At 56.8% G+C, this 24,085-nt stretch overlaps 2 protein-coding genes across 2 annotated transcripts in view; one reads left to right on the plus strand and one right to left on the minus strand.

The window, feature by feature from the left end:
- LOC101341502 (transient receptor potential cation channel subfamily V member 6) overlaps positions 1-9,737 on the plus strand; it is a 16,066-nt gene extending 6,329 nt beyond the window's left edge. The window contains exons 2-15 of the mRNA XM_004382369.2: positions 3,209-3,306; positions 3,457-3,579; positions 3,911-4,048; positions 4,225-4,323; positions 4,408-4,586; positions 5,025-5,171; positions 5,382-5,594; positions 5,844-5,930; positions 6,028-6,104; positions 6,285-6,450; positions 6,981-7,047; positions 7,417-7,685; positions 9,072-9,178; positions 9,452-9,737. Coding sequence (XP_004382426.1) covers positions 3,209-3,306; positions 3,457-3,579; positions 3,911-4,048; positions 4,225-4,323; positions 4,408-4,586; positions 5,025-5,171; positions 5,382-5,594; positions 5,844-5,930; positions 6,028-6,104; positions 6,285-6,450; positions 6,981-7,047; positions 7,417-7,685; positions 9,072-9,178; positions 9,452-9,737 — 2,056 coding nt within the window. The remainder of the gene's footprint in view (positions 1-3,208; positions 3,307-3,456; positions 3,580-3,910; positions 4,049-4,224; positions 4,324-4,407; positions 4,587-5,024; positions 5,172-5,381; positions 5,595-5,843; positions 5,931-6,027; positions 6,105-6,284; positions 6,451-6,980; positions 7,048-7,416; positions 7,686-9,071; positions 9,179-9,451) is intronic.
- A 646-nt stretch (positions 9,738-10,383) lies between these two features.
- On the minus strand, positions 10,384-17,650 carry EPHB6 (EPH receptor B6). The gene is made up of 16 exons (XM_004382370.2): positions 17,596-17,650; positions 17,272-17,336; positions 16,297-17,041; positions 15,426-15,581; positions 14,843-15,190; positions 14,248-14,372; positions 13,956-14,118; positions 13,189-13,303; positions 12,876-12,928; positions 12,608-12,727; positions 12,257-12,504; positions 11,789-11,962; positions 11,254-11,403; positions 10,850-11,043; positions 10,573-10,728; positions 10,384-10,501 (listed from the first exon to the last, which is right to left on the minus strand). The coding sequence occupies exons 1-16, from the start codon at positions 17,648-17,650 to the stop codon at positions 10,393-10,395; spliced, it is 2,976 nt and encodes a 991-aa protein (XP_004382427.1). The 3' UTR covers positions 10,384-10,392.
- Positions 17,651-24,085: the final 6,435 nt, after the last annotated feature.

The following is a 24,085-nucleotide window of genomic DNA, read 5'->3' on the forward strand; positions in this document are numbered from 1 at the left end:
ATGTGAGTGTGAGTGTGTGTGTGTATGTGAGTGTGAGTGTGTGAGTGTGTATGTGAGCGTGTGTGTGAGTGTGTATGTGAGTGTGAGTGTGTGTGAGTGTGTATGTGAGCGTGTGTGTGTGTGTATGTGAGTGTGATTGTGTGTGTATGAGTGTGTATGTGAGCGTGTGTGTATGTGAGCATGTGTGTATGAGTGTGTGTGTGAGTGTATGCTAATGTGTGTGAGTGTAAGTGTATGCTAATGTGTGGGAGTGGGAGTGTATGGTAATATGTATGAATGCTGTGTGTGCTAATGTGTGTGTGAGTGTAGGCTAATGTGTGAGTATGTGTATGTGTGAATGTTTATGTGTGTGAGTGTGTGGTAATGTGACTGCACGTGTGTGTATGTGTGTGGGTGTATGAGTGTGTGTGTGTCTGTGAGGTATGAGTGTGTTAATGTGTGTGTGTATGTGTGTGAATATGCATGAGTGCATGTGTGTGAGGGTGTGAGTGTATGTGTGTGTGTTTGTATTTGTGTGAGTGTTGCAGAAGGCTTTATTTGCTTTTCCCCTAGTCCTGTGAGGGCTCTGAGATATCTGGGTTGGGGAGACTTGGGTGGCAATGATTGGGAAAGGTGGAGAGGGTAGAAAACGCATTTCCCAGCTCTGCACGACAGGGCAGCGTACTGTCCGCACCTCGATTGTATGTTTGCTTAAGGTTGCCTTAAAGGGGCTGGCTGATGGAGATAATGAGGAGGCAAGAGAGCCAAAACGCCTGCTGGCCCTGGTGGGGATTGCTCATTCCCCAGGCATTTTAGTGAGGGTCCACAGTCGGCTACGCATGCTTCTAAGTATGGGGCGGGGTTGGGGGCAAAGCATGCAGTGAGCAGCGGATTCGGGGTGGAAGGAGCACTGTGGGCATGGCTTAGGGAGCATGGGTGTCCTGGGGTGCAGGCATGTGGTGAGAGAAGGAGCAGGTGCAAAGTCATTGCCCAAGGACGCCAAAGGACCTCAGTGTTCCTGATCCTGGGCATCTCAGGGCCCTGGGGCTTCGTAAGCTGGGCAGCTGTGATTGAATCTGCCATTTAGGAAGATGATGGTGGCAGCAAGGTGAAGGGTGGCTGAGGGGCAGGTAGGACACAGGGAAACTCTTTAGCCTACTCTCAGGCTACAGAATGAGTTCTCAGGTTAGTGAGGGTGGGCAGCGGTAAGGAGGCAGGGATCTAGGAGAGAGAGGACTTTAAAGGTTGGGGGCAGGGCTTGGGGCTGGCATGTGGGTGAGGGGAGCCGGGCTAAGGATGGGGAGATGTGGAAGCTCCCACCGTCCCACCCGCCCTAGTCTGGGAGAATTCGGCCCAACGTGGCTTTTGTAAGTCACAGGGTTGGCGCTCTGTGCATAGGTAGGCTTACTTCATTCCCTCCCGTAGAAAGTCCAAACAGCTCTGGGCTGAGAGAAAAATTAAATAAGAGGTTCCCATGTATCTTAGTAAGAGCTCTGGGGCACAACGGTTAAGCGCTTGGCTGGTAATCAAAAGGTCGGTGGTTCGAACCCCCCAGCAGTTCTTCGGGAGAAAGACCTGGCCGTCTGCTCCCGTAAAGATTACAGCCTAGAAAATCCTATGGGACTCTTCTACTCTGTCAAATGGGGTCACTAAGAGTTGGAATCGACTCGACGGCACACAACAACAGCATGTGTCTTAGTTGGAGTAAGTGCTGATTTTAAAAAAGGCTTTCCTTTCGGGGTAAGAATGAGACTGAAGAGATTACTCTGGGGGCTGAGAAGACAGCTTTGCCTAAGCAAGAGAAGCAGGTAACAAGCAGGAAGAGCTAGAATCCGGCTTAAAAACCAAAAAAAACAACGCAAACCTGTTGCCATCGAGTCAATTCCAACTCCTAGTGACCCTACGGGACAGAGTAGGACTGCCCCATCGGGTTTCCTAGGCTGTGATCTTTATGGAAGCAGACTGCCACATCTCTCTCCCGCAGAGCAGCTGGGTGGGTTTGAACTGCCGACCTTTTCGAGTTAGCAACTGAGCGCTTAACCACTGTGCCACCAGGGCTCCTTGGAATCTGACTTAGGGACCCCAAAAAGAGGATCCCCGAATCCTACACTGGGTAAGCTCCAAGAGGGTCAGAGGGCAGGATCGGCCATCCACACCCACGAGCTGGATGACAGAGCCTCTGAATTGTCCTCTGGCTCTGTGGCTCTGTCACTGCTGGTCACAGCATGCCTTCATAGTGCAGATGGTCAGAATGAAGGCGCTCTGGAGGCCCTCCAGGCAGCAGCTGGGGCCTGAGAGGACACTGCTTCCAGACTTTCACGAGCGCCGGTGGAAGGTGCAAACCCTGGAGCTGGCCCCTGACTCATCGCCACAGGGGCCACATGTGGGGGCCAAACGTGAGGGCCACACATGAGGGCCACATGCGGCTCAAGTAGAGCTTCTCAAACGTCAGTGTTCACAAGATTCCGCCAGGACATGGTTAAAAGTGTTAGCAGATTCGGATTCACTGGGTCAGAGAGTGGGCCCGAGAGCCAGCGCGTCTTATACGCTGTCACGTGATGCTGGCAGTCCAGGGTAGCAAGGCAGTGGAGATTAGGATGTGAGAAGATGCGCGAGAGAGAGAGAAAGTGGAGGGAGGGAAGGGACAGAGAGAGACCTGGAGGCAGGCTTTCTCACCTGGACTACTGCTTCTGCCTCGTGGTGGAGCCCTGAAGAAGCTGCTGCAGGGTGGGGGGACCCACGTGCCCGGTTGAGAAGGTGGGGAGGCAGAGCATCAGTGGGGAAACCTGTCACCTCCACCTGTGCACTTCCTGCACAAATCTGAGGGGAAGCCAGGTGACCAGGCAGACAGAACCAGCCTCACCTGGAGGGCGTCTCCGTTACCTAGTGGGGCTACAGCCTCCAAAGCCAACAGGCCGGAGGTGGATGAGGGTGTCGGTGGACTCCACGCCCACTACTGCCCTCCATGCCCTGAGTGCAGATGGCACCCCAGGCACTCAGCTCCCAGCACCCAGCGGACAGACACCAGGCAGTGAGGTCTCCTGCCCAAGCCAAGGGGCAGAACACTGGTTTGGGTGAAAGAGGCCCCGCCACCCTCCAATGGACGGCCCCACCTCTGGCATCAGAGGTCTTATCACCCTCAGTGGGTGTATCTGTAGTGACGGCCAGAGCCACATCCTTCCCTGCATAGCCAGTGCTCGCTGCCCACCTCTTCATCCCTCCCCCACAGGATCTGGGAGTCCCCGCTCCTTCTAGCCGCCAAGGAGAATGATATCCAGGCACTGACCAAGCTCCTCAAGTACGAGGCCTGCGAGCTGCACCAGCGGGGTGAGGGCAGAGCCCAGGACTGCATGGGGGCCCAGGACTGTATGGGGGCCCAGGACTGCATGGGAGGCCTGGGGCCACATGGCGGCCTGTGTCTGCACCATCCCCTCCCCTGCCCCAGAAGCCACAGCCTCTCCCCTCTGTCCCCTCCAGGAGCCCTGGGGGAGACTGCGCTGCATGTGGCCGCCCTCTATGACAACCTGGATGCTGCCCTGCTGCTCATGGAGGCGGCCCCGGAGCTGGTCCGGGAGCCCATGGTGTCGGAGCTGTATGAGGGTGAGGCTGGGCCCAGGGGAGGGAAGGGCCGGCTGCACACTACAGGAGCGGGTGTTTGAAGTCGCCCCCGTGTGGGTGTTTGGGGAGCCCAAGCAAGAACCCGAGCCCTCTGTTCTTTCCTCCCCTCTGTCCGACTCCCTCTTCCTGTCAGTCAAGACTCAGGTCAGCAGGGCTCCTGACCCCGACTTGCCCAGGGGAGAGGGGAAGAGGCAGGCTTTCAGATCCCAGGTTCCCCACCCTCCATCCCGGCCAGCCTGGGGCATGGGCCAGGAGCAGACAGGGCAGGGACCCCATGGGGAACAGACAGCCCACTGATGCTGTCTCCGGCCAGGCCAGACCGCTCTGCACATCGCCGTCGTGAACCAGAACGTGAACTTGGCTCGAGCCCTGCTTGCCCACGGGGCCAGCGTCTCTGCGAGAGCCACAGGGATGGCCTTCCGCCATAGTCCCCACAACCTCATCTACTTTGGTGAGACTTGGGGGGCGGGGCAGGAGGAAGGGATGAGCAAGGGGCTGGAGAAGGGTGCCAGGCAGACAGATCGTCCCTGCTCTGGTTCTCTCCACGAGGGTCCCTGAGCTGAGATGTGGGGGGATGGTCACTGGGGACTGCCCCCCACTCTCCCATCCACGGCTTCTGTCCCCCAGGGGAGCACCCGCTGTCGTTTGCTGCCTGCGTGGGCAGCGAGGAGCTCGTGCGGCTGCTCATCGAGCACGGAGCAGACATCCGAGCCCAGGACGCCCTGGGTAAGAGGGGCTGGGCCCCGTGGGGGTGGGGGCCACGCTGGGCCTGGGCACGGCAGCCTCGTGACACTGTGTCCCCCACCCCAGGAAACACCGTGCTGCACATCCTCACCCTCCAGCCCAACAAGACCTTCGCCTGCCAGATGTACAACCTGCTGCTGTCCTACGACGGCCGTGGGGGGGACACCCTGCAGTCGCTGGACCTCGTGCCCAACCACCAGGGCCTCACCCCCTTCAAGCTGGCAGGGGTGGAGGGCAACACCGTGGTGAGGATGCCCACCCCCACACCCTGGCCCTCGGGGCTCCATGTGCTCAGACTCCCTGCCTCTGAGCCTCCTAGTTAGAGTGGGACCCTTTCTCATCTCCCACCATTCTGGTCCCCTGCTGTCCGGCCGTCCTCTGTCTCTCCCGCTTTCCCTCCCCAGGGTCTTGGGGGCTTGCAGCATCTGGACCTCACCCTGGGATTGTCTGTAACACCCGTGCCTACCCGCAGAGCCCCAGCCCTCTGTCTCTGGGCTCCCTTCCCAAGCTCTGGAGGGGGTACAGGGTCCAGAGAGGGGCCTGAGGGTCAGTGTGCATATGGTCCTTGTGCCCACCCACGCTGTGATCATGGGGAAGTGCAGCCACCCATTCCAGCAGTCCTGGCCCCCGTCCCCCTGGATGGTGGCCATTCCTACTGACTCCTCCCTGCCCCCCTCCCCCAGATGTTCCAGCACCTGATGCAGCGGCGCAAGCACATCCAGTGGACCTACGGGCCGCTGACCTCCACCCTCTATGACCTCACCGAGATCGACTCCTGGGGAGAGGAGCAGTCCCTGCTGGAGCTCGTTGTCACCACCAAGAAGCGGGAGGTGCGGGCGCCGGGCAGGGGTCAATGGGCAGGCGCGCCAAGCAGGGGGCGTCAGGCAGGGGCGTCAGGCAGCTCAGCCGGCACGGGCTGGTAGTTCTTGGAGCAAGCAAGAGGTGTGGGCATTGAGCAGGGGCGCGGGGCAGAGGGTGGCAGGCGGGGCAGCCGGTACAGGCTGGCAGGTCTCTGAGCTGCCCTCTCTCGGTCCCCACAGGCACGCCAGATCCTAGACCAGACACCCGTGAAGGAGCTGGTGAACCTGAAGTGGAGGCGGTACGGGCGGCCGTACTTCTGCTTGCTGGGCGCCATCTACCTGCTCTACATCGGCTGCTTCACCATGTGTTGCATCTACCGCCCGCTCAAGCCCAGGACCAGCAACCGCACGGGCCCCCGAGACAACTCCCTGCTGCAGCAGAAGCTGCTCCAGGTGACCCCGCAGAGCGCTTTCTCAGATGTGGGGCATGCTCCTGCCTGTACCCCAGATCGCTCCCTTCCCCCAGTCTCAAATGCATGGTCACCAACCCCAAATGCCCACACACAAAAACACACTTGTCGTCCGAGGGCAGGCCTGGGAACAGCCCAACCTGACCGTCACTGAGTCAACCTGGGCAAGGAGCCCAAGTCCTGCCTAACTTTTGGGGATCCCTGAGTGCTCTGACCACCCCCACCCCCACAGGAGGCCTATGTGACCCCCAAGGATAACATCCGCCTGGTGGGGGAGCTGGTGACTGTACTTGGAGCTGTGATCATCCTGCTCCTGGAGGTGAGGTGTGGGCAGAGTCCAGGTGAGGTCATCTGCCTAGGCACCCACCTGAGCTCCAGTCTACATTTGTCTTTGCATCTCCCTGGCCTCTCCCCAGATCCCGGACATCTTCAGAGTTGGGGTCACTCGCTTCTTTGGACATACCATCCTCGGGGGGCCATTCCATATCCTCATGTGAGTCTCCTTCCTCCCCCCACCCCTTCCCTCACCTGGGCTCCAGTCTCCCTTCCTGGAGTACCTTCACCCAGAGGCTCCTCTCCAGGGATGTGTGTGGGTGAAGGCTGAACCTGAGTGTGCGTGTACAGTTACCTTATGGCTGCTGGATAACCCAGCCCTCCTCTCCCCCTTCCCCAGCGTCACCTATGCCTGCCTGGTGCTGGTCACCATGGTCATGCGGCTCACCAACACCAACGGGGAGGTGGTCCCCATGTCCTTCGCCCTGGTGCTGGGCTGGTGCAGCGTCATGTACTTTGCCCGAGGATTCCAGATGATAGGTCCCTTCACCATCATGATCCAGAAGGTCCGTGCCTCCCCCAGTTGTCCCCTCTCCTCAGCTGCAGAACTGCCCTGCTGGAGAAAGGTCTTAGAGCAGGGCTTAGAAATATGTCCTATAACTCTTTTAGGCTTTGTAGGCAACGTATGCTCCCTTCTCCTCCTCCTCCTCTTTCTTCTCCTTCTCCTCTTCCTTCTTCTCCTTCTCTTTCTTCTCCTCCTTCTAATATTCCTTCCTCTCCTCCTCCTCCTTCTATTCCTTCTCCTCCTTTTCCCTTTTCTCCTCCTCCTCCTCCTCTTCCTCCTTTGTTTTCTCCTTAGTCTCTCTCTCCTCTTCTCTCTCCTCCTCCTCCTTTTTCTTCTATAACCTTTTCAAAATGTAAGAACCATTGTTCAAGAGCCATGAGAAAGCGTCCAGGTGGATTTGGCCTGCAGGCTCTGGTTTGCCACCCCCTCTCCTAGATAGCGAAGCTGTTGGACTTGTGGCTTAGACTGTTAAAGGCTGGAAGGGGCAACAGCTTAGGACGTGTGTGGCAATGCTGTCTCTCCTCCCTCTAGATGATCTTTGGAGACCTGATGCGTTTCTGCTGGCTAATGGCTGTGGTCATCCTGGGTTTTGCCTCAGGTAAATAATCTGCCCAGGTGGGGCCATGGAAGGGGGAGGCTGGGAACCTACAGGGTACAGAATTCCTCTGGGTACACTCAGGGCAGGGAAAGTAAGGCAGAGAGCAGAGGAGGTGGTACAGTGTCTGAAGATGGGACGTTGGACCCTAAGGGGAGGGAGATTGAGAGTGCTAGGGAGCGTTGGCTCTTGGTATCAGGATGAGCCTTGTGAAAAATAAGGGAACAAACGAACCCCACATACGCGCATCGGTGGGCTGGGATGATGATATTGATGATGAGGGGAACAAGACGGAGAAAGCTCCCAAGAGCTGGTGTGGGCTGGTCACGTGTGCAGTTGTTATGGTAACCTTCACCCCCTTGGGTGGGGCAGCCTTCTATATCCTCTTCCAGACCGAGGACCCCGAAGAGCTGGGCCATTTCTACAGCTACCCCATGGCTCTGTTCAGCACCTTCGAGCTATTCCTCACTGTCATTGATGGCCCTGCCAACTACAGCGTGGACCTGCCCTTCATGTTCAGCGTCACTTACGCTGCCTTTGCCATCATCGCGGCGCTGCTCATGCTCAACCTCCTCATTGCCATGATGGGCGACACTCACTGGCGGGTGGCCCATGAGCGGGATGAGCTCTGGAGGGCCCAGGTAAGCCCCCTGGGGGCTGGGAGGGCTACTGCAGCCCACCACTGCTGCCAAGAAAGAAGCTGGTCTTTTGTCCCCCAGGTTTGCATGGTTGTTGCACAGATCACAAAATACAGCAACATATGCAAGAGAATTGGATTCGCAACACAACCAAGCAAATCCTGGAATACATATACATTTGCTGTCAAATCGACCCTGAGTCATAGCGACCCCATGTGTGTCAGAGTAGAGCTGTGCTCCGTAGGGTTTTCAATGGCTGATTTTTCCGAAGTAGATAGCTAGACCTTTCTTCCAGGGTGCCTCTAGGTGAACTCAAATCTCCAATCTTTCAGTTAGCAGCCAAGCGTGTTAACTGTTTGCACCACCCAGAGACTCCAATACTGGAATAGCTGAAAAGAATTCTGCACAATTTTCTTAACAATTGGCTAAGAAAAAACGAAAACGTCAGTCTTCTAGAATAATTGACAACAGAAAAGAAGTTAACAGTGGCTAAAATGGCATTCGGTAAACTTCATCACAGAATAAAAACGCAAGTTATCAAGTCTTGACAATATTTAAGTCTGTAAAATTTGACCCAGAAAAATCGGACTTGTTAAAAAGGATGCCACAAAAAATTTCCTATTGTAGCCGAAGCTATCTTCAGTCACATCATCACGATGGGAACAAAAGGCCGCTAAATGAATCCAACTCTCATTATGAAATATTCTTAGAAAGTAATTTATCACAGCAAAAGTAATCCCAGCAAAAGCAAAATGGAAATTCTAAAAATTGGAAGCCATTTCACTGTGCTGTGTAGAAAGCCGAATAAAAGAAACTGGCTAAATGGAGTTTGCTCAGGAAAATATCTTCTCCGTGAAAACCGCTTGCTCTCTGTAACTTTCTAAACAGACTGCTTATCTATGTAAGTGGCCGATAGGCTTGTTGGGTCAAAATATCCCATATCCCTGAGGACCCCTCTGTCATTGGTTCATTCTCATTCGCTTTCCTTGGCAACAAGGTTGATCAACTCTGCAGAAGCAGCCTGGCTCCCCCACGATGTCAGTCACTGGGCAAAAGCCGTGGGGCCCACGTCACACCAGCTCCCTCTCAGAGAAGAGGGTCCACAGATGGTTGTTGTTAGGTGCCACAGAGTCAGTTCCGACTCACAGTGACCCTATAGGATAGAGTAGAACTGCCCCACAGTTTCCAAGGAACGGCTAGTGGATTTGAACTACCGACCTTTTGGTTGGCAGCCAAGCTTTGAACCACTGCTCCACCGGGGCTCTGTCAGCAGATCAGAGGTTGCTCATCACCCTGGAAGCCAGGAGCTCTAGAGCCCCTCCTTCTCTCGCCTTCCTGTCTCTCCGCTGGACCCAGCTTCCCTCTGACTTCCCCCCTGGCCCCTTCCAGGTCGTGGATACCACAGTGATGCTGGAGCGGAAGCTGCCTCGCTTCCTGTGGCCTCGCTCCGGCATCTGTGGGTGCCAGTACGGGCTGGGGGACCACTGGTACCTGCGGTGAGTGACGTGTGGGACTGGAGGCTCTGCGTGCCTTGTCCCTCTGCTCAGGCCACCCCCTGCCCCCAGGCGCCCTATGGGGGTCTGCACCCGCCCCACACTGAGGTCTGAGCTTTGATAAGGGACAGGCCAGCCATGCAGAGGCCCGGTAGAGCACCTACTGGTGTGGGTGGCCCTTCGTCAGCACCAGCTGCCGAGTCCGGGAGGCTGGGGTGGGGTGGGGGCAGGAGGCCAGTCCTGGGGGACCAGCCTTCAAAGCCTCATGCTCTGCAGGGTGGAGGACAGGCAGGACCTCAACCGGCAGCGTGTACAGCGCTACGCGCAGGCCTTCCAAAACCTGGACACCGACGACCTGGACGGCAACTCGGAGCAGAAGCTGCAGCTTGGCCAAACCTTCAGCCAGCACCTGCCCCTCCCCACGCCCTCGGTGTCTCGGAGCACCTCCCGGAGCAGCACCAACTGGGAGAGGCTGCGGCGAGGGACCTTGCGGAGGGAGCTGCGGGGCGTGGTCAACAGGGGGCTGGAGGAGGACCAGTACAGCTGGGAGTACCAGATCTGAGCGCCTGCCCGCCTCTCGGGAGCCAGCCGGCGAAAACTGGAGGTCTGCCCGGGGCCCAGGGCGGGAGTGGAATCAGCCCGAGGATGCAGCAGAGGGCTCTGCGCTCCAGGCCTCCAGTGCCCCTGCTCGGGGCGGGAGGGGACCGAGGAGGGTTCAGGCGCACACAGCGCAGCTGGCCCAAGGAGGGAGCCGGTCTGCTGCTGTCTGCCCCTCCCCAAGGACAGCTGCGCTGTCGAGCAAAGCACTTTAAGGACAGGCGCACTGTCTCAAGCCCAGGCCCCATCTCTGCGTGGTAAGTGGGAGGGAAGCGCCCTCCCCAGGTGCTCTGTACAGTGGAGGGCACTGGGCTGTAGACAGGTGTGTTAGGGAGACAGGTGTCACTCTGGACAGGGTGAAGTTGGGGGGAGTCTTGCCCCTCGACCTTCCAATAAAATCACACCTGCTCTCACCTGGCCCCTCATCTGTCTCTGCACCCCCACCCTCTGCGCTGCCTTTGAGGCCCCCCCTTGCTGCCCTTGCAAACTGAGGCTGCCACACTGCCAACTTGCAAAATCCCTTCTTTCCCTTTAATGGGGTCGGGGGGGCAGAGGGCGGGGTGCAGCGTCCGCGGGGCCGGGCTGGGTGTGCAGAGGCCGTGGCGGGGACTGGCTATTTCTCAGACCTCCACGGTGCCCAGCGGCCGCAAATGCTGCTGCAGGAGCTGGACATTGTGCAGGAGTTTCTTCTGGTGGCCGGCCAGCGTGACACCCAGGGCAGGCAGGTCCCTGGGAGAAGAATCCCGTCAAGCCCGGGCCACACACCTCACGCCCGGCCGGGGGCACCCCACCCCACTTACTCGAGGGTGAGCTGGGCCACATCACTGAAGGAGCAGAGCCCCAGCCTGGTGAAGTTGTCCTGGTAGCACTCCAGTCCGATGGCTGAGAGCCAGGCCTGAGGGGAGTCCAGGGACAAGAAGTCCAGGGCCACAGGGTCCAGAAGAGCCTGGGAAGGTCTGGGGGTGGGGGCGGCAGCTCACGGTCCGCTCTCCATCCTAGCCGACCCCCTCCTCAGTTTTCGTTTTCGTCTGCCTTCTCTGCCCCGGCACCCCCAGGCTACAGCCCCATACTCCTGACCTGTCCCGGGGGCCCTCGCCAGCCTGCAGAGTGTCCGGCTTGCGGATCATCTTGTCCAATGCGGCCACCAGCTGGTCGAAGTGGGGTCGCTGGGCACGGTCCTTCTGCCACGTGTCCAGCATAAGCAGATGTAGCCCAGAGGGACAGCCTGGGGGCGGAGGCAGCCGGAACTCCTGCTCTATTGCATTTAGCACCTGGGGTCAGAGAAGGATATAGGGGTGGGAATGCAGTGCTAATGGAGATGAGTGGGCCGTCAGGCGAGGACAGGCAGTGTTGGGTGGGGTGTGAGGTTGGAGCGGGGCTGGGACCACCATGGACCAGGAGAGCAGCTATGTCTTAGAACATGAAGGGGCCCTAGAAAGCACGTCTGTGGAGGCGGGCTGGCGGGGTGGGCGGGGCCTCACCTCCTGATCGCTCATGTCCCAGTAGGGCCGCTCTCCATAGCTCATCACCTCCCACATCACGACCCCAAAGCTCCAGACGTCACTGGACGTAGTGTGTTTTCCGTGGGCAATGACCTCGGGGGCCGCCCAGCGGAGCATGCAGCCTGGGCCCTGAGAGGGGGAGGGGAGAATAGCCACGTGAGCCATCCCCTACCACATACACGCTGGGATGCGATGCTGGCTCCAGTCAGGATCTCGTTCATCCCCGCGCCCCGCTGGGGTGGACAAGACCAGCTCCACCTTACAGATGTAGCGGCCAGGCACATAGAAATACAACCTTGTCCGAGGTCACAGCTCGAGAGCGGGGCACTCTGGATCTGCCCAGAGTCTACCCGTGACCTGCACGCTAGGGGGCCTCCTTCCTCCCTCAACTCTCTGAGCTGCTTTCCCCAGCCCCACCCTGCGCAAGCAGAGAGGCGCCGCCCCTTCAACAGACACTAGGGCCTCACCACTCCCTGCCTGAAGGACCCACCCCTCTGCATGTCTGTGCCCTCACCTGAGGAGTGTGGCCAAGGCGTGCCACCTTGCACACCAGGTGGCTGTTGACCAGCACGCTGCGAGCAGACAGGGCGCGGTGCACGAAGGCGAAGCTGGCCAAGTGCTGCAGGGCTGCGGCCACACCCCGCTGCATGGCCACCAGCTGCAGGCTACTGAACTGGCCCTCCCGCTGCTGTGGGACCGGGCAAGGTCAGCACAGGCTGGGGGAGCATGGCACACAAGGGGACACATGAGGGTATGGGGGCGGGGAAGCAGAGCGTGGGTGTGGGGGAAGCAGAGCGTGCGCGTGGGCATGGGGGGCAGGGAAGCAAAGCATGGACTGGACGGGAGGAGCGATAGCCTGGGTCTCAGCCTCCCGGGAGTGTGGAGGACCCCATCCCTCCTGGCCTCTTCCTGGCCCCGAGCCCCCACCTGGCCCCAAGCCCCCGCCTGACCACGAGCCCCCGCCTGGCCCCAGCCCACTGACCCTGAGGAAGCTGTCCAGGGGGCCCAGCTCCATGAGCTCAGTCAGCACCATGAGCGGCCGGCTCCGGGTGACCACGCCCTCCAGCCGCAGGATGTTGGGGTGCTGGAACTGGCCCAGCACGGCCGCCCGGCCCAGGAAGGCCATCTGCAGGCTCTCGGGACCCCCGGCCCACAGGGCCTGGATGGCCACAGCCTGCTCCCGCCGGCCTCGGGGCTGCAGCCGGCCCCGGCGCACCTCTCCAAAGGAGCCTGGAGAACAGGGGTGGTGGGAGGGCGGCCAGGGGGGCCCACCGGCTCATGGGGTTGCACCATGTTAGGGCGCCCAGCCACCCCGGGCCTCTGCCTGGAGTACCTGCCCCAATGATCTCCTCCAGCTTGATGTACGCAGGGTCCACCTCCCGGGCAAGCTCCCGGACAGCCTGGCAGGGGTCCTCGTATGCGGAGGGGTCGATGTAGTACTTCACCCCGAGCCCTGTGGGGTGGGGACACAGTGTGAGGGGGGCGGGGACACTGGACAGGGCTCTGACTTCCAGAGGACGGGGCTAGCCAAGGACCCACCTCAGCCTGGAGGAGCTGGCCCTGCTCTCCATGCCCCCCCCCACTCCCTGCCCCACCCCCACCTGGGCTGCTGTGCTGCTGCAGGCGCTCTGTGTAGCCTGTCCCACGCTGCTTCCTGGGGGACAGAGCAGAGGTCAGGAATGACACCCACTCACATCTCTCCTGCTGCCCCCGAAGGCGGCTCCCAGCCCCCATCTGTGGAAGAGTGCTAGGTCCTTTCTTCCCATCACTGAGTGGGCCTGGGGAAGGAGCTCCGGACAGGAGAGGGCTTTGGAGGGGGGGGTTTCTTCAGGGCCTTAGTGATGGTGGTGGGGTTTCTTCAGTGGGTTCCAGGCTGCAGAGCGAGGGTGCAGGATGGCCGGCCGGGGGCCTCACCTCCGGAAGACAAGAGCCAGCACCGTGATGGCTCCCAGCAGGAGGAAAGCCAAGGCCCCCAGGACGGAGCCCACCACCAAGGAGAGCCTCTCAGGGAGCTGGGCGGACAGTACACCTGAGGAGAGGGCCGCCCGGGTCACAGGTGGGCCAGGCCTCTCACACACACACACACACACACACACACACACACACACAGAGTCACAGGTGGGCTGGGCCTCACATACACACGCACAGGGTCACAGGTGGGCTGGACCTCACATACATACACACACAGGGTCACAGGTGGGCTGGGCCTCACATACACACACACTGGGTCAAAGATGGGCTGGGCCTCACATACACATGCACATACACACACAGAGTCACAGGTGGGTGGGCCTCACACACACAGGGTCACTGGTGGGTGGGCCTCACATACACACACACAGGGTCACAGGTGGGTGGGCCTCACACACACACGCACAGGGTCAAAGATGGGCTGGGCCTCACATACACACACACACACACACACAGGGTCACAGGTGGGTGGGCCTCACACACACAGGTGGATGCTAGGCCGGCTGCTCAGCCCCACTCTCTTCGAAGCTCCTTGCCCAGAGAGCCTCGGGCTGCAGGACGCTGTGTTCCTGCAAGACCTGGGCATTTGCTGGCCTCTCCCCCATGCCCTCTGCCTCCCTCTGAGCCAGGCCTCCCCTCACCCAGAGGGCTCCTGCCCCCAGAGTCCCCGCCCCTCACTCACCGGCCCCCCCCCCCCAGGCACCACTTACCTAGAGGCAGCGTCTGGAAGTAGGCCTTGTCACCGTAGGGGCCGTGGCCGGAGGCCGTGCGAGCGCGCACCTGGAAGCCATAGATGTGGCCGGGGCTCAGTTGCGTCACGGTGGCCGTGTTGGTCTCGCTGGTCAGGGTGAAGGAGTGGGACTCGTCTTCGGCCTAGAGGAACAGCCACTCACTTGGCCCCATCCCGCCCTCCGCCCAGCTGCTCCCATACCAAGGCCCCCACGGCACCGGGCAGGGCTCTCCCGTGCCACCTCTCTGGCGCCCCACCTCGGCCCCGCGCACCTGGTCGTAGTAGCGGAGCTGGTAGTCCAGGATGTTCCCGTTGGCCTGCTCGGGCTGCGGCCAGGACACGGTGATGCTGTCGGACGCCCGGCTCACCTGGTGCACCACCGGGACTGCAGAGGGGACTGCAGGAGCGGCACCATCAGTGGGCGGCGAGGGGCGGGGCCTCCGGAGATGGGCGGAGCTAAGGAGGGGTAGGGCCTCCAGAGACAGGCAGGGGCCTCCAGAGACAGAAGGTGGTGCAGGAGGGGCGAGGCTTCATGAGGGGCAGGGCCTCAGTAAAGGACAGAGGGCAGAGCACAGCAGGGGCGGGACCACAGAAGTGGTGGGGCACAGGAGGGTGGAGCCTCAAAAGATGGGCGGAGCGAAAGAGGGGAGGGGCCTCTGGAGACGGGCAGGGCCTCCAGAGACCGGCGGCGGTGCAGGAGGGGCGAGGTCTCTGGAGATGGGTGGAGCCTCAGGAGATGGGCGGAGTGCAGGAGGACGGGGCCACAGGAGATGGGCGGGGTTAGCGAGAGGCGGGGACTCTGGAGGGGCTGGGCCGCAGGATCCCGGCGGTGACCCGCCCGGCGGTCGCAGGGTGTGCTGGGCTCACCTTCGTGGCTGGTACTGACATTGATGGTAGCGGCGGGCGGAGGATCAGGGCTGAGCTCAGACACGCCGTTGACCGCCTGCACTTCCAGGACGTAGGGCACGTGCGCCCGGAGGCCTCCGACCAGCACTCGGCTCTCGGTCAGGCCCCTCTGGCGGGGGTCGAAGTACACCTCGTCCCTGCAGCGGCGACAGGCGACCCTGCCGGGCTCCCGGGAGCCGGGGCACTCCTTGCACACGACGTTGAAGAGCAGGTCGCCGCGGCCACCCAGCTCCCGGGGCAGGCGCCAGTGCAGCATGAGTGCGGAGCCCTGCACCTCGAACCAGAGTTCGCGGGGCGCCGAGGGGGGACCTGGGGGCCAGGGAGGCGCGAGTTGGGAGCTTGTGGGCGGGAGAAGGCAGGCAGCGGGGAGGGCGGCGGTCCAGGGGGTAGGGCCAAAAGCAGAGGCGGCGGTGGAGGGGGAGGGGAGGCTGTAGGGCTGGGCGGGGAGGAGGTCGACGACAAAAGAGAAGCCACTCCCATCACAGACCAGCCCCACTCCCAGACTCAGTGCCATCCCTGGGTCCCTGGGGTTGGGGGTGCTCACCGGTGCAGGGGGCCTCTGGGGGGTCGGAGCTGGCCCGGTAGAAGCCCCGGAGGCAGGGGCACACGGGTGCTGCAGGGTCTGGAGAGTGGCTGCGTGCAGGGCACTGAGAGCAGGGCCCGTTTCCTGCCGAGGCCTTATAGGATCCCGTGGGACAGGCTGGGACGAGGGGTATGAGACGGCGGGGCGTCACGCGCAAGCCTTCACCCCCTGAACCTCCAACGCGCTTGCACGGACGTCTTCACAGCCTTGTCCCAGGACCTGCCCCTATCTTCCTGCTAACACCCAGCCTTCTCTCCTCTTCCCCCTTTCCTGCCCTCAAGCAGCGATTACTTCTGCGAATCAGCTCCATGGAACTGCATTTCCAAAGATGGAAAAAGTGAGGTGGCTACAGGCAGCCTGAGGCCGCGGCCAGGTGTCCCTGGCTTGTCTGCACAATTCCCCCCTGGATGCCTCCTGCTGCCTCCCACTGGGCCCGAGGCCCCCCCGTGCCTTCCCATACCTGCATCCAGGTCGCTGCCCTGGGATCAACCCTCCCCATCTAGGCTGCAGAGGGGGCAAAGGTCCCCATCCCAAGACAGCCCAGGAGTTTAACTCCTTTCAACCTCTCTCCCTTCTCCGGCCTGCAGCCCTAGGACCCTCAGCAATTGCTGTTGAAGGTTCCAGAAGATTCCAGAAGTTTGAGATGAGTGGATGAGTGTACGTTTGTGAGCTTTATGAAATAAAATTGGGAGAAACAACCGAAAGCACAACAGTAAAATTGGGTCCTTCCTAACGTAGCTTGCTCCTGGCCTTTTGGGGATAAAATGGCGTTTGGGGTGTTCAGGGCGGAGCCCGGAGTTGGGGGACGAAGCTCAAGGGCAGTGGGTCTCACCTTGGCAGGCCTTGTCGCTGTGGGCAGGCTGATGTCCCGGCTGGCAGCGGCAGCCCCCCACGGCCACCATCCACTTGCCCTCCCCGTTGCAGTGCAGCCTGGGGGGGCTGCCCCCTGCCTGGCCCCCCACTCCATCCTCCTCTGGCTCTGCATGAGCCACACAGCTGCCCACGGCGGCCACTAGGGAGGCACCCCCGGCTCCGCTCGCCTGTGTCTCAGGAAAGGAGGCGAGGGCGCGGAGCGTGGCCGGGCAGGCGTAGGAGAAGAGCCGGACGGCCACCAAGGCCAGGCAGGCCCCGGTGTCCTGGAAGGCCACGTAGAAGCCGCGCTGCGTGAGCGGCCCGAAGCTGCGCTCCTTGATGTTGAGCTGCAGCCCTGCGCGCGGCCCCACGGCCCACGCCGAAGAGGAGGAAGCCGCGGGGAAGCTCTCGTCGGCTGCGATCGTGTCCACCTTGGTCCAGTGCTGGCGGTGCCAGGACGCGGCGGCAGCGGGGCCATCCGGGCGGTCAGCCTGGCGGTAGTAGAGGGTGAAGGTCTCCCGGCAGGCGCCACCGCCCACCGCCAGGCTGGCGCAGGCGCGCACAGAGAAGTGCAGGCGGATGTGCGCCCGATGCGCGCCGCGCCGCTCCACGAAGTGCGTCTGCAGCCAGTTGTCCTGCACCGAGCCGGCGGCCCGCGCCACGTGGCAGGCCTCGAAGGTGCGGGTCAGGCGCCTCTGGTCGTCAAGGACACTCACCTCGTCCCACTGCGAGAGGGGGGCGAGGACACCATGAGCTGCAGCGGCTTGGGAAGCATGTGCGCATGTGTGTGTGTCTGCATGTGTGCAGAGGGCATAGTTCTTCCACTGAGGGACAAAAGGCTAATGACACGTGAGCAGCAAAAGAGTCTTGACCCATCATCTCCACCCAGGAACCCTTCCGGAGCACCGCCCCCTCCAGGGAGCAAGGTGGGGAGGGACAATGGGGCCGCACTCACCCCACCTGGCGGATAGGTGAGCCAGCCAATCTCCGACGTCTCCCCCGTGGTGTCCAGCAATACCTCTGCCCGGAGAGAAGCACGGCATACAGTGGCCAAGCCTCAGCCAGCATGGCCACCCCACCCTACACCCGTCAGGAGGGCAAAGACTGCTCCTCCCTGTCCCATGGCTCCCCATGCCCAAAGGAACATAGCTGTCTGACACTGCCTTTCCTGAAAAGCCTGAGGCAGCCCTGGACACCCTCCCCACCTTCCCTTCTTTGGCTGTCTGCACTCTACCCATTCCCACCAGTCCTGCATCCCCCTGTCTCCCCTCCCTCTCACCTTCCAGGGCCAGAGCTGAGGACACCAGGGCCAGGACCCACAGGCTGCACACCATGCCCACCGCCCCCTCAGTAGCCATGGGGCATCTTCGGGGCTCCCACCATGGCCCTCGCCACCACCTGCTCCCAGGTGGGGCTGCTGCTTCTGCCAGGCTGGGGCAGCCCACACTTGCCTCCTAGGGAGACACAGGAGATGGGGGGGCGCTGTGGGATGGTTAATGTTACATGTCAACTTGGCTAGGCTATGATTCTCAGTATTATGTAATTATCCTCCATTTTGTGATCTGATGTAAGGGGATTTCCTTGGGAGTATGGTCTGCATCTAATATATATGCGTGTTCTGGCAAAGCTCTCTCTATATCCTGCATCTGACCTTCAGTTCTTGGGATGTGAGCCAGCAGCCTGCCGTCTGACCTGATGATTGTGGGTTCGTCAGCCCCTGTAGCCCCGTGAGCCAGCAGCCTGCCATCTGACCTGATGACTGTGGGTTTGTCAGCCCTTGCAACCACATGCGTCAGGAGAAGCCTCCCAGCCTCCACAACTGTGCGGGCCATTTCATCGAAATAAATCTCTCTCTATATATACTTATATATATACACTTCACTGGTTTTACTCCTCTAGAGAACCCAGCCTAAGACAGGCTGCATTTCTTACAAACAGCCCGGGCTCCTAACACCTGATGCTGTAGCTCCTCTTAGGGCCCTCACTGCCCAGCGCCACCCCCCATGGCATGAGAGTTGGGGGAGGGGAGCAGATGGCCTTCCTGGGTCCCTGCAGACTGGCCCCTCTAGAAGATCATGGGCCAGGCCACTCACCCCCACTCCCTGATGGGCTCATCTCTGTGCTTTGCTTCCTCACAGGCACAGGGCAGCTTTGGGTGAAGCTCACCCTTTTCGTCTGAGAGGAGTCATTCCAGTTCTCTTGCTTCACTTAACCTCTTACAGCCACGTGGTATTGAAACCCAGAAGATTCCTCCCATTAAATGCAGCCACATAAGACACTGCTGCTTCCTTGTGGGCACATGAGTTCTCCCCTCCCTTGCCCTCCCCAGTGCCCCTACCCTGCAGAGACCTGGATACTCCAGACATTTCAAGGAGCAGTGAGGCAGAAGGGAGGAACGCAGAAGGATGGCTCTGGGGCAGAATAGGGGGGAGGGGGCTTGCGAGGATAGATGCAAAGAAAAGCTGGGAGTGAAGACTCTGGGCTGACAAGCGTGAGGGTGCACAGGGGCAATGCTCCATGGGCTGGCACACAGTGAGAACGAAGTCCTCTCCCCCTAGGGCATGGAATCCATGCATGGCTTAAATCTATGAAAAGATGCTTCTAGAGCACTCACAACTGAAGGAAGGCTTACTGAAACAGCTGTGGCATGCCCCTTTTACCTTGGAGATTGCTGGCACTTCTTCCTGGAGAGGGAATGCAGACGTGGCTCGCTCACGCTATGAGTGCAGAATGGCCTTCCTCTGAGAGGAGAAGGAGGGCAACATCTTTCTAGCAGCTTCCCTTCTAAGAATGTGTCTGTTATGGATTGAAGTGTGTCCCTCAAAAACATGTGTCAGCTTGGCTAGCCCATGATTCTCAGTATTGCATGATTTTTCTTCATTTTATGATCTGACATAATTATATGTGTGGAAAATCCTAACCTCTATGATGTTAATGAGGCAGGATTAGAGGCAGTTATGTGAATGAAGCAGGACACAATCTACAGAATTTGGTACCAGGGGTGGGGTGCCGCTCTAACAGATACCTACAATGTGGAAGTGGTTTTGAAACTGTGACTGGGTAGAGGCTGGAAGAGTTTTAAGGTGCCTAACAGTAAAAGCCAAGATTGCTTTGAGGAGACTGTTGGTGGAATTATGGACATCAAAGACAACTCTGGTGAGGGCTCAGAAGGAAGTGAGGAGAGCTGTAACACCCGAGACGGTGCAGATGATGAGAAGCAGCACTAGATAACTAAGACAGTGTCCTTCAGGTGTGTGTCCTTGTGTCAGCTGGCAAAGATGTTTGCACAAGGATGTTCACTGCAGAGTAGTTAGTGAGGGAAAAGGTGGCAAACTGTCCATCAAGAGGGAGACGGTTACAAATCAGGGAATGGGGCTACTGTTTATGCACTGAAGAGACAATGATTTCCAAGTGAAAGGAACAAGGTACAGACAATGTACAGTATGATCCCAGGTGTAAACTTAAATAGGACATACATTAAAAAAAAAAAAGTTGTTGTCAAGTCAATTCTGACTCAGGGCGACCCCATGTGTGCAGAGTAGAACTGTGCTCCATAGGGTTTTCATGGCTGTGACCTTTTGGAAGCAGATGACCAGGCCTTTCTTCCAAGGTGCCTCTGGGTGGGTTTGAACCTACAACCTTTCAACTAGTAGTCGAGAACTTAACCCATTTGTGCCACCAGGGACTCCTGATACACACACACATGTGTATACAAACGTGCATACACACATCCATATATACTTCTGTTTCACAGAAACTTTCTGGAAGGATATACAAAAAACTAGGAAGAAAAGCAGAGGAAGGGGGGGGTTAGTTCAAGGAAAACTCACTTTTACTGTAGTCCTTGTAATGTTTGCACTTTTAAAATCTTGCATCTATATTACCTTTTCAATTGAATCATTAATTAAAATTTCCTTTAAAACTGTAGATAATAACTGTTTAGTAAAATGAATCAAAATAGTATTCACGCCTCAAAATCATTTCTTGGGACTATGCTAGAAGCTGGCTCCCTTTGTGAAACGTCCCTGAGCCCTCTGGAGGCTGGCCAGCACAGCTCGCGAGCACATGGACAGAAGGCATGGCCGCCTCCAGGGTCACGGCAAGGACAGACGGTCAGTACCTCCTTGGCTTGTCAGTCTAGAAATTGGTGATGATCTCTCTCCCTTCTGGACTGAGTCGCGAAGGTCTGTGAGTTGTGTGTCCAAGAGCAGTAGAATCCATTTATTGCTGTTGAAAAGAAAAACAGAAGGCATGTTGCCTGGGCTGCTCAGAAGACACAGCACTGAACAGCGGAAAAATGAAGCAAATCAGAAGGGAAGGCTGAACCTGCGCCCACCTGGATGTAGTATGTGGCCTTGGGACCCACAGTGGTACTGGAGACTACACAGTTTGTAGTGAAGCTAAAATCGAACAATTAAACTATATGTACCTATGATAACTATGACAATTATAATTTGATTCCCACAATTGTCACTATGAGTCGGAATCCATTTGACAGCACATAACGACAGTCTAATTGTTTTTTTTCTTTTATTTTTTCTGATAGTGCTGGCTGTAAGTAAAACGAAGCCTTCAGTATTGACTGTGCAGTGACCATGGCGAGAACACCATCGTACATAGGGGTAGGCTGATGTGTAGTGGGCAAATTCACCTTCCATGGGGAATCCAATTGACAGCATATGGAGTGAGGGACAGAGCGGGTCTACATGGCAATGATTCCTAAGACACAGAGGTTATGTGCAAATACTGTCCCCAGTGCTTCTGGAATCATCCACAGATTAAACTCACGCTTCAAAGAAGAACAAGGAGTCCCTGGCTGGCGCAAATGGTTAAGCACTCAGCTACTAACTGAAAGGCTGGTGGTTCGAACCCGCCCAGAGGCTCCTCGGAAGACAGGCCTGGCAATCTGCTTCTGAAAGGTCCCAACCCTGAAAGCCCTATGGAACAGTTCTCCTCTGACGCACATGGGGTCTCCATGAGTTGGGATCAGCTCGAGGACAGCTAGTTTTTTGTTTGTTCGTTTTGTTTTTCAAAGAAGAAAAGGGAGATGGTGAAGTTAAAAGGTACACCTAGTTCTTAATTTCTAGAACACTGGCATCATCACAAAAAAAACCTGTTGCCATCAAGTCGATTCCCACCTGTGGTGACCCCATGTGACACAGTACAACTGCTCCATAGGGTTTTCTTGGCTGTAATCTTTACAGAAGCAGATCGCCAGGCCTTCTTCTATAGCACTGCTAGGTGAGTTCAAACTGCCAACCTTTAGGTTAGTGGATGAGCACAAACCATTTGCGCCACCCAGGGACCTGGCACCATCACCAAGGACTGTTTAATGGATAAAACAACAACAACAACAACAAAAAAGTTTATTATTCATAATCATATTAATCATAGTTGTTATGATTCCGACTCCTAGTGACCCCATAAGACAAAGCAGAACTGCCCCATAGAGTTTCCAAGGCTGTAATCTTTACGGAAGCAGACTGCCGCATCTTTCTCCCGAGGAGCAGCTGGTGGATTCAAACCAACGACCTCTTGGTTGGCAGCTGAGCACTTCACTACTGCGCCACCAGGGCTCCTGTTTAATGGATATCCTGACGTAATTCAGTTTGCAAGCCACATCCGCCAACCTCTGAATGGCTTCATATGTGGACACCCTTGACACCGGGAAAGAGCAGACCAGATTCTGTCCAGAGGCAGATAGTCTGTAGGAATGCTGGTGTCAAGAACCGAGATTCCAGCAGAAAGCCTCTAAATGATGAAGGATATGATGCTATGTGCCCGGCAGACATTCTTTAAAATAGCCTCTTTCAGTCAGAACATGGACGAATTGCGGAAGCTTTACAAAGAAGAAACTACAGACACTGTGTCCTCCTACACCTATAACTAGACATATGGTCGTGGAAAAGGAGTAATCAACATTTTAGTAACATCTCAATGAATTTTTTTTTGCGAAACAGCAAAGCAGGAGAAAAGATGTACTGCAGAGAATATCAGCTGTACAATATGGAACATTCTAGAAGATGATGAATGGTGAGGGATTTGCTCTGATGGCCCACAAGGCAAGCAGCAGTTACCTGTGGCTGCAGGAGGGTGTGCATCTTAATGACAACAAGAAGCTGGCCTCTCTCCAGATCCAGAACAGAGCAAAAGCAATTATGAAACACACTCAAGCCACTTGGCTTCTGTCTTCAAGCAGAGTCAGACAGAAAAGAATAAAATGGAGACATTGCATGTGGGTTACCACTTGATTACTTATTCGAGATTTTACTAAGAATAAAGATATTCATTAAAAAGAACAGGTTGGGAAATCTTAAAAGATGTGCTTTTTTCATGTTTGTTGAGGATATATTTAGATTCAGAAAATTGAAGGACAGAAAACAATTGTTGCTGAGTCAGACTAAGAAGTGAAGTCAGTTCTTGCTTATCGAAAAAACCCAAATAGATTGAGATTCATTCAAGTCTTTCCTGTCTCTCTTAAAAAAAATATATATATATATGTAGTATATATCTATCTATGCCTATATAAATATAATCTAAGATCATCTCTATTGCAAGAATAAAAACAAAGAAGGAGAAAACTTTATTAAGATATGGAAAGAACTGCTGTCAACTAATTCATCTGCTGCAGATTCTTCTGAAGCAGGTTTCAAAGACAGAAATATAAGTGACAAGATCGTGGCTACGCCACATGCCTGGAATACTAAACAAGTAGGACTTAGAACCTGATTTTAGAAGGTGCTCTCAGTGGTGGCGGGTAGAGCATTTTTCCCACTGGGTCCAGAAGAGCAGGCTGGGGGCAGCCCAGCGCATCCCTGGGTTGGGGGAGGCGTCTGCCAGGCCTGGCCCTGCTCCCTTCCCTCCTGGCAGGCCTGGGGTTCCTCTACCTGCTGCAGCTCATGAAAGGAATGGGTCAGTGGTTAGAAATCCCCCCACCCACGGAAGGGCAGAAAACTTGGCACCATCAGGAGAACATTCAAATTTCAGACGTGCAGAAGGTTTTAAAGACACGAAGCACCAGACGCAGCAGAAATGTGGATGGAAAAATGATAGCTCGGAAAACGGGACGGATTAGACAGTTTCATGTGGCAAAAACTGCATCCTATGACTTCTTAAAGGAGCCCTGGTAACACAGTGGTTAAGCGCTCAGCTGCTACCAGAAGGTTAGCGGTTTGAACCCATCCAGCAGCTTGGTGGGAAAAAGACCTGGTGATCTGCTCCCCTAAAGACCACAGCCTGGAAAACCCTATGGAGCAGTTTGACTCTGTCACATGGAATCAACTCCACAGCGCCTGGCAACAACAGCATGACTTCCTGCCTTTATCTCAGCCCCTTTTTCGGGACATGTCATTTTATATCTTGTTAATACACTGGGGGTGCTAGAGCCACAAGCCTGATACATTTCTTCGGTTTTCAAAAATATAATGGTTTCTTAGGCATCAAAGTTTGCCTTCAGAAACTGGCACAAATTAAAAGATTTTATAATCTTTTAAATCTCATAGCTCACAAATTCCATTATTTATTAAAAACGAAAGGTTTAGAAGTAAATTAAGTGAGTAAATCTGTAAGACTTTTTTAGAATAAACTGTGCTGAAATTAAGGTGTGAAATACGGTACTTTTAGGAATGAATCAAGCTTACTTAATATCGTTTATACACCTCAATTAACAAAGAAATTTTTAAAAAATTAACCAGGGTAAGCCAAGTAAGGAGCCCTGGTGGCACAGTGGTTAAGAGCTCAGCTGCTAACCAAAAGGTTGGCAGTTCGAA

The sequence above is a fragment of the Trichechus manatus genome, unplaced genomic scaffold, assembly GCF_000243295.1.
Source record: "Trichechus manatus latirostris isolate Lorelei unplaced genomic scaffold, TriManLat1.0 scaffold00093, whole genome shotgun sequence".
Classification (NCBI taxonomy): domain Eukaryota; kingdom Metazoa; phylum Chordata; class Mammalia; order Sirenia; family Trichechidae; genus Trichechus; species Trichechus manatus.

What these genes read in the sequence shown, in the direction of transcription:
- EPHB6 (XM_004382370.2), bottom strand. Translation starts at nt 17,650, where the DNA reads ATGGTGTGCAGCCTGTGGGTCCTGGCCCTGGTGTCCTCAGCTCTGGCC. An exon ending in TCACCTATCCGCCAGGTGGG is followed by an intron (nt 17,042 to 17,271) that starts GTGAGTGCGGCC and finishes CCCCTCTCGCAG; the next exon opens with TGGGACGAGGTGAGTGTCCT. An exon ending in GGGACATGAGCGATCAGGAG is followed by an intron (nt 11,044 to 11,253) that starts GTGAGGCCCCGC and finishes CTCTGACCCCAG; the next exon opens with GTGCTAAATGCAATAGAGCA.